At 44.2% G+C, this 9,179-nt stretch overlaps 1 protein-coding gene and 1 pseudogene across 1 annotated transcript in view; one reads left to right on the top strand and one right to left on the bottom strand.

The window, feature by feature from the left end:
- The window catches only part of NMNAT2 (nicotinamide nucleotide adenylyltransferase 2), a 148,049-nt gene that overhangs the window by 1,847 nt on the left and 137,023 nt on the right, over positions 1–9,179 (bottom strand). The window contains exons 9-10 of the mRNA XM_008567944.1: positions 2,003–2,104; positions 1,797–1,864 (exon numbers count right to left, since the gene is read on the bottom strand). Of these exons, the coding sequence (XP_008566166.1) occupies positions 1,797–1,864; positions 2,003–2,104 (170 nt within the window). The remainder of the gene's footprint in view (positions 1–1,796; positions 1,865–2,002; positions 2,105–9,179) is intronic.
- On the top strand, positions 5,020–7,254 carry LOC103586646 (annotated as a pseudogene).

Below are 9,179 nucleotides of genomic sequence, written 5' to 3'. Positions count from 1 at the left end.
CCGCACTCCCAAGCGGCGCACTGTAGCAGTGCGCCACCGGGCCGGCCCTGGGCCGGTTATTTAAGCCCCTCTGTCCTTCAGTTTTCTCTTCTGTGAAATGAGGGTAATGTTTGGGCCAACTTTATTCAGTTATTGAAAGGATTAAATGAGTCAGTATACAAAGCACTTAGAACAGCCCTGAGCCCACAGTGGGTATTATAATGTATCAGCTATTCGTACTTAATCACTTTGGATTCCTCTGCATGCTGATTTCATGCAGAGGGATCTCCCAGGGGTTCTTACGATTGCCCACTTCTTCTCCCTCCTACAGGAGCCTTCTGCTGTGAGCCCATGGAAGGAGGGCAGTAACGGGTATGAAGGGTGCCAGTGACACTTTGGTTCCCACACAGATTTTCTGTAGTCTTAGCCAGGCTGCTTTCTTTTCTCTCTTCATATGATAGCCTTGGGAATATCCATCCCGAAGGAGCTATTTGTAAAAATTCAAATACTCCTCCAGATATCTAGATTCTAAAAAGCATCATGAGATCTCCCGGGGGACTAGCTCACTGCCTTTCATTGTGCCTTTCACTGTCCTGACCTTGCAAGCTGGGTCCCTAAGTGCCTCGCTGCACAGGAAAGCTTTTTGAAAAAGTGCCTATACTGTGGTTTCCAAATGCCGATCCCAACTTCCTCGGACTCACCAATGAGGCAGATTTCTAAGCCCAACCCTCACAAATTCTGATTCGGTGGGACTGAACGGGACACAAGAATTTGCACTGCTGTGTGACCTTTCATGGTGATTCTAACATGCAGCCACGTTTGGAACCACAACCTTCCCCCGCCCCTCATTGCCCATGTCCTTGGGTTTCTGTCCTCAGCTCACAGTTGATGCTTTCTTCCAAGTGTCTCCATAATCTCCTTCCAGGCAAGAAGTCCAGATCACAGCGCTCTCCATCTCCTGCCTGGGGCCACCACTGCTGCTGGTTTCTGACTGCTCCTTAGCCTTGTTTTAAATGTTAATATGTCTGCAATGTTCCCCACATCCTTCTCTTTTTGACTCCCTCTGGGAGCTCATATGCACCCGGAATTTAGTTGACATGTATACTCATGGCTTTCAGTTTTAGACTTCCAGACCTCTTTATTCCATACATCCCACCACTCCACTGAACAGTTCCACGTGGGGTTTGTGGTGGAGAATGCTAACTGGACCCTATTACCCATTCGCTCCTTCTTTGGTTAGTAATAGAGTCTAATGAGTTTAGCTGGTATATGGCTGCCAAGCAATAAAGTCTATTGTCCAACCTTTCTCCATCCCTGAGACAGTGGGATGCGAAGGGAAGAGATATATGCAACTCTGGGTCACCTTCTTAAGGACAAAGCTTCTTGCTATGGGCTTCACCTGGCCCTTTCCTACCAGCTGAAAAGAACAGTCATTGCAGGAGCCATGAACCCCAAAATGGAAGCTTCATACTGAAGAGGCCAGAAGTTCAATTTCTTTGGACACTAAAGGGCACTAAACATCTAACTCATTTAAATTCTGAATACTGGTGTCTTTTTGTTATGGTAGCTTAGCCTATATACTACTAATACATTATTTCATAAGCATCTCAAACTAAAGACATCCTCTTATTCCCTCGAACCATCTAAGAGTAGCTAATGAACTGTCCCCCTTTTAAAAGTAAATGGTTGGGGACAAATAATGAGGTCCAAACAGGAGCCTGAATACTGGGGCAGCAGGTGTCCATGTGAATCTAAGGAAAGTTCTATGGAAACTTGTAAGCTAGTTTGATCAGTGTCTGGCTATTTTTCAAACGTACCTGCTCTTGGTTGAACTGACAACAGACATGGGATGGTTGATGTCATCTTTCACCACCATGATGTTGTGCTGAGGACAAAGCAGAGAGAGTAGGCTGCCAGTCCCACACACTAAAGCCCTTCTGCTCCCTCCCTCCTCCAGCCCCTCAGGACTCTCAGAGAAGGGCCACATCACAGACATACACCAGCAGGGAGACAGAGGGCTTACTTTGTATTTGCGGAGTATTGAGGAGTGATTCATGATTCGGTCTGTGTCAGCTGCATCCCTGGGCACCACCACAATCCCAAAGTCCCCAACAATCACCTCCATCTGAAGAGAGAGAGAGGGCACTTTAGTGAACCAAATCCCTATAAAGCAACTATTTAGCAGGGTAAACTATCCACCATTCTTCCATGTGGAACCCCAAACTTTAGTCCCAACTTTTCTCAGCACCATCAGTCAGTTCCATCAAGTAACAACTTGTAACAGTGTCAGTAGAGTGAGTGGGAACCTCGCCTAGCACATAGGAAATGTTTAATAAATACTAGACTGAATGAAGAAATGCACTCTTGCATGTCTGGGCGAGATGACTCCAATCCCTGAGGCCCCTGTTGAGTTTGTAACGCTGCAGGATAATCTGAATGACATACAGTCCTAATCTGGTAGATACCCTCATTGCCCAGCAAGCAAGTCTCAGCTCTCAGCTGGGTGTCACAGGAATTGACCAGTGTCAGCTGGGTCACCCACCTAAATGCTGCTGTAGGACTCAAGGGCAGCTAAGAGCAGAGAAGGGCTTGGAATGCACCACTGTGTGCCCAGGCAGTGACAGGATGATGGTGATGATTACTGTGGCCACTTCTGAGACCAGCCTGTGATAGAAGCTTGGGCCATAATGAGAAATGAAACCTTCTTTTCATATTAAAAAAATAACATTTTTATCTTCTCTTTCTGATCTTAGATGTGATACAAGCTTGGAAAACTCCAGAGAGAAAAAAAAAAATCACAACCACACAATCTGAGTAGTCACTGTTAACATTTTAGTATATTTCTGTCCAATGTCTTCCTCTTTACAAATAGGTGTATATATATCTACAATTGGATCAAACTGCAAAATTAGTAATTTTACTTACATTTTTAAGTTAGCATTACATTGTGATCATTTTCTCACATTGTTAAAAATTATTTCCCAACATGTTTTAACTATGTATTTTATTGTTTGACTACACCATGATATATATTAAACCAATCCTATATTGTGGAAAGTGTACACTTACTATATTGTGGAAAGTATACAGTGTTATACATAACACTTTGATGAAGATCTTTATACATACATTTTTTAACACATTCCTGATTATTTCTTTAGGATAAGAAATAAAATAATTGGATAAAGGATATAAACTGGACATATGAGTATTTCAAACTCTTGAGACATATTACCAAGTTGCTTTCTGGAAATTCATGCCAATTTTTATTTTCAAAGAGCCTGAAAGTTATGATATTTAATTGACTTGGATCTAGCCTGGGCATATTACTGTTTAGATCTTGCCAATTATGAATTCCAGATGCAGGGACAGGAGGAGAGAGGTTGTTTCTAAGTAGTGTAGCTCATTGAGCAAGATCTGCTTTGGGAGCAAGAGACCCAGACATTTTTCCTGATAATTCTCCAAACAAATGCCGCAAAATCAGACATTATGGAGCACTGACGCCCCTTCTTCTCTACCAGAGCATTTCTGTACCAGCAGAATTCCATTCCTAAGCCTGAGTCAGTGTGTGTGTGTCTGTGTGTGTGTGCATACACGCACGCGCACACACCTCTTTGGCTATTTCAATCCACCTTACTCTGTTTCCCCACTGTTTACAACTGGGGCTAGAATTGCAATTGGAACTTTGATGTTGCTGGAATTAAAAGTTGACCAAAGGTGCCCTAGGAGGGAAGTTGGGAACAGAAGTTAAAAGCTGTGTGTAGAGGGGCCGGCCCGGTGGCGCACTCGGTTGAGTGCGGCGCTTGGGAGTGTGGCGGCGCTCCCGCCGAGGGTTCGGATCCCATATAGAGACTGGTCAGCTCACTGGCTGAGCGCGGTGTGGGCGCGACACCGAGGGTCGCGATCCCGATGCCGGTCGCAGTATGGGCGTGACACCGAGGGTTGCGATCCCGTTACTGGTCACGAAAAAAAGACAAAAAGGAAAAAAAAAAAAAAGCTGTGTGTAGAACATCAGAGCCCCCTTCCCCCCGGGTCATGCCGCTTAGAAGACACAGAGCATTGTACAACATGCTGCATCTGTTGGTATTGTTCAGATCAGGGAAACTGGCATGAAGGCTTCTGTCCTACAAACTGGGAATGTTAAGGGAGAGGCTGGGCAGGGAGGTAAAGGGAGATCCAGCTCTTTCTGACATAGCTTTTGGAACATTACACTGGGATTCATTACTTACACACTGGTTCTCAAACTTGGATGCACGTTAGACTCACCTGAGGGTCTTTAAAAAAATCTCAAAGGCCAGCTCACACCCCAAATCAATTACACTAGAATTTTGGAAGGGGGCCCAGGCATCAGTATTTTATTTTTTAATTTCCCAGGTGATTCCAATATGCAATCAAGTTTGAGAATAAGTGGTCTAAGTGCTGAATTAAAACTCCAGCGAAACTGGTATGGCAGAGAAAGAGACAGTAAAGAAAGGAGGAGAGGAGAGCAGAGGAGAGGAGCGGAGAGAGAGTCCATCCAAGCTGGTATACACGGACATTCCTAAACGGCCTGGTTCTATAGAGGTTTCAAGATAATCTGGTGTAGGCTGAATAATGTAGGATCTGCCTTCAAACTTGATGGCTGTTTCATATATGATGTGTGTAATAATGGGGCTATTTAAAGTGAGTGTTCTAGTTTAAAGCATGAAAATAATGGTTCCAAAAGGCAGTCAGCTCTCATGGCAGAGTCATCCTGTGGGTGACATTAGTGCAGCTGCTGCTCTCCACTCAGGACCTAATGATCTGAGCACCCAATCAATAACTGCCAGGCTTCTCAGTGGGCAGCAAGCAGATGAGACTTTGATACTCGAGTTGTTTTCCTTATCCAGAAACAGGTGACAGCCTCGCCCCTGGGAATCACAGATGGGGTGAAGGAGACAGGGTCAATGAGACAAGACCCAGAGCTTTGGTGACATCTCTGCAGGGGTTCAGACGAGACACTGTTCACCCTCTCTGCTCCTTTGGCCAGACACTGGCTCATGGGCTTGATTTTTATGCTGTATGGCGTGTGTGTGTGTGTGTGTGCGTTTAGGGGGCCCTCAGTCCCATTGGTACTCATCTCCCTCCAGGGGTCTATTTGTCCTTCCCGCTCCCACCCCCACCCATTCCTTGTCGCCACCAGGCCTCTAGACACCACCCTCTCCTGGTTGTCCTCCTATCTCTCTGGATGGTCCTTGCTGGTCTTCCTGTACTGATTCCTCCTCTTCTCTCTGACCTTGAACCACTGGAGTTCCCCAGGCCTCAGGCCTTGGACTCCTTTTTTTTTCTATCTACACTCACACCCTTAATAATTTTATTCAGTTTCAAAGCTTTGAAGATGCACTAAAGGCTCCCAAATCAATATTTCTATCGTAGACTTCTCTCCTGAACTCCAGGCTCATATACAGCTGCTTCTCAACATGCCCATTTGCATGGTGCATCTCAAACTTAGTATGTTCATGAGCCCCTGGACCTACTAACATAAATAGATAAACCAACGCCCCCCACCCCCCAAGAAATGTTTTTCCTACAGTCTTTTTCATTTTGACAAATAGAAACGTGTCTTACAATTGCTCAGATCAAAAGCCTCGGCATCTTCCTTGTTTCCTCTCTTTCGCTCACATCCCACTTTTAGTCCATAAGGTAATCTTTTTGACACCACCTTGCAAAATAAAGCCAAGAATCTGCTCATTTCTCACCATTTCCGTCACTTCTACCCTGGTGCAAGCCTCTCTTGGTAGGCTGAATAATGGCTTCCAAAGATATCCAGGTCCTAATCCCTGGAATCTGTGGCTGTTACCTAACATGACCCTTTGCAGATGTAGTTAAACTAAGGATCATGAGACTACCCTGGGTTATCTGGAAAGGCCCTAAATGCAGTAACAAGTGTCCTTACAACAGGAAGCAGAGGGAGATTTGACACAGAAGAGAGATGGTGTGAAGACGGAGCAGAGAAAGATTTCAAGATGCTAAATTGTTGGCCTTGAAGATGGAGGAATGGGCCATGAGCCAACAAATGCACCAAATGCAGCTCGGAAAGCTGGAAAAGTCAAGGAAATAGCTTCTCCCCCAGAGCCTCTGGAGGGAGTACAGCCTTGTCAACAACTTGGTTTGGGCTCAGTGAAACCTGTTTCAGACTTCTGGCTTCCAGAACTGTAAGAGAATAAGTACATGTTATTTAAACCACCAAGTTTGCAGCAATAGGAAACTAAGTCATCACCATCATCTCTCACTTGCATTGCTCTGGTGTCCCTGTTATTGTTTTCTTGCCTTTTTCAGTCTGTTCCCAACAGCTGGACTGATAACATTAAAATATAAGTCAAATTATATTGCTCTCTGGCTCAAAACCCTTTGCTTAAATATCACATTCTTGGTTAGACCTTCTCTGACCATGCCAATTAAACTTGCATCCTGTGCACCCCTCATGCCTCTGTCCTCTCAAGAGTTGCACTTCCACCTTTTCGGCTCTCTGAGCAAGGACTAAGGTGGTTAGAAGAACAAGCACTTACAGAGGGCATCAAAAAGGGAGCCAAGAAGAAACTGTTTGATCCATTTTTTAAGACTGGAATAATGTGAAAGCACCAGCTGTGTTCAATATAAGAAATATTGGAAAAACACTAGTCACAAAGACTCAAGGAACCAAAATTGCATCTGATAGCCTCAAGGGTCGTGTGTTTGGAGTGAGACTTGCTGATCTGCAGAATGAGAAAATTTAAGGTAATCACTGAGGACTTTTCAGGCAATAACTGCTGACTAACTTCCATGGCATGGATCTTAGCTGTGACAAAATGTACTCCATGGTCAAAAATGGCAGACCATGATTGAAGCTCATGTTGATGTCAAGACTATTGATGGTTATTTGCTTTGTCTGTTCTGTGTTGGTTTTACTAAAAACCCCAACAATCAGATACAGAAGACCTTTTAGGTTCAGCATCAACAGGTCCACCAGATCTGGAAGAAGATGATGGAAATCATGACCCAAGAGGTACAGATGAATGACTTGAAAGAAGTAGTCAATAAATTGATTCCAGGCAGCATGGGAAAAGACGTAGAAAAGGCTTGTTGATCTAGTTATCCTCTCTATATCTCTTCAGAAAAGCAGAAATGCTGAAGAAGCCCAAGTTTGAACTGGGAAAACTCATGGAGCTTCTAGAAAAGGTAGAAGGTAGAAGTTCTAGAAAAGCTACTGGTGATGAGGCAGGGGCTAAAGTTGAATCAGTCGATGGATGCGAGCCACCAGTTCAAGAATCTGTATAATATTCAAACTCTTAATGGTTGGGGACAAATCATGTCTTATTTGTGAAAAAATAAATAAAATAAAATCAACAACAGCAACAAAACATTCCCCAGACCTCACCCAAGGATGGGGTGGGTGAGTAGCCAAAGCAGCAGAGTTGTCCCGATTGGTGAACGCCACTCCTGAGGGTGGCCAGTGTGAACTCGCACTGCTAGACCCCAGTGGGGAGGATCAGGGCACAATCTTCTTTCCCTGCAGCATACAGTGGCCTGCTGAGTTTAGCTCTGGCCTGTGTCATGACTCAGAGGTGGGAGTCTGTGACATTCATCCTGCTTCAACTTCCTGCTCAGAGCCACAGCTTGGATCATATCTTTTCATTTTCTGGTCAAAGGCTCCCCAGGGAAGGTAGGGGTGGGGATGGGGAGAGGAAGTAGGAGGGGACAGGCTCTGCTTCGCTAAATGTGGGAAATCTGAGGGAAGGATATGAGACATGTTGAAGCAGGAAGCGACTTGGCTTTGGGAGAGAGAACATTCATGACCCAGGCAGCAAATCTCTTGGAAGGAACATGGAGTTATGATCATCCCTCCAACAGGCTGAATTTCCAGAACTGCCCTGCTGGATTTCAGGGGATGCTTTGGGTGGGTGGAGGCCTTGTACTCTTAGCCAGGCACTTTTCTAGACCCTAGGGACAAAGGATTGAGCAAGACAGATATGGTTTCATCTCTTGGATAGATCATTATCTAGTAGGAGACATTAAACAAATGATTATTTGTATTCGTGTTGTATTTACTACTATGAAGGATAAGGGCAGGCTGCTACTGGGTGGCTAATATCTTGTAGTGGCTAATAAAAGGAGTCTTCAAAAAGTTCACGGAAGGATTCATATTATCTTTTAATTCAATTTTTCCATGAACTTTTTGAAGTACCCTCATCTATTATGGGTAACTGGCAAAGGTTTGGTGGCAAACTATCTTATGGGCTGAACTCCTCCAACCAAGTTGTTCTCAGGTACCCTTCCATTTTTTCATTCAAAAAACTTTTATTCAATGTATATGGTGAACTGGGCACTGTTCTAGTGTTGGTGAATAACACAGGCGAGTGGGAAAAGACTATTAATAAATAAATATATAAATAAGAAAGCATCAAGTAGAGCTAAGTACAATATTGCATATAAAACAAAATGACCTTAAGTTGAAACCTAAATGAGAAGGGGCTAGACACAGGGATATTCATCTGGGGGAAGAGCATTCCTGGCAAGCCCCCAGCTTGTGCAAAGGCTCTGAGGTGGAGAAAACTGTTCAAATCAACCAGGTGGGACTGGAGCTCAGAGAGGTAGGAAAAGTAGCAAAGACCAGCTCATGATAAAGATGGGTTTCATTCCAATTGCAAAGAGAAGCCATTAGAGCATTTTAAACAGAGAGCTTGACTTCCATTAGCAACAGGATCCAATTGACTTACCCTGGCAAGACTAACTGATAAGATCCTCTGTGGGATCATTCTGAACGCTGGTTCAGAATCCTGACCTTCTCTCCCAAATGGTGCTCTCTTCTCAAGGTATAGTATGTCACTGACTTGGGCCCATTTGTATTTCTTCTGCAGATGAGAACAGTCAGGGATGAACATGGGACCATCAGTAAAAAGGGGCAGAAACTTTTATTAAGGTACCTGCCATGTGCCATACACCAGGAACTTTATTTATTATCACATTTAACCCTTATAACAACTATCTTCTGAGATATGTGCCTCAGTTCTCATTTCATAGATGGAGAAACCAAGACGCAGTGAGATTTAATAACCTGTCCAAGTTGCACAGCTAGTAAGTGAACTTGAACCCACTCTGGTCTGCCTTAAAGGCTCTTTCTGCCACATCACATCTCTTCTAGATCCATTTTTTTTTTCCTTTTTGTCTTTTTTCGTGACCGGCAATGGATCGCAACCCTCAGT

This window comes from Galeopterus variegatus, unplaced genomic scaffold (genome assembly GCF_000696425.1).
Source record: "Galeopterus variegatus unplaced genomic scaffold, G_variegatus-3.0.2 Scaffold358, whole genome shotgun sequence".
Lineage (NCBI taxonomy): Eukaryota > Metazoa > Chordata > Mammalia > Dermoptera > Cynocephalidae > Galeopterus > Galeopterus variegatus.
The sequence above is the reverse complement of the archived record's forward strand: the minus strand, read 5'-3'. Positions and strand labels throughout refer to the sequence as shown.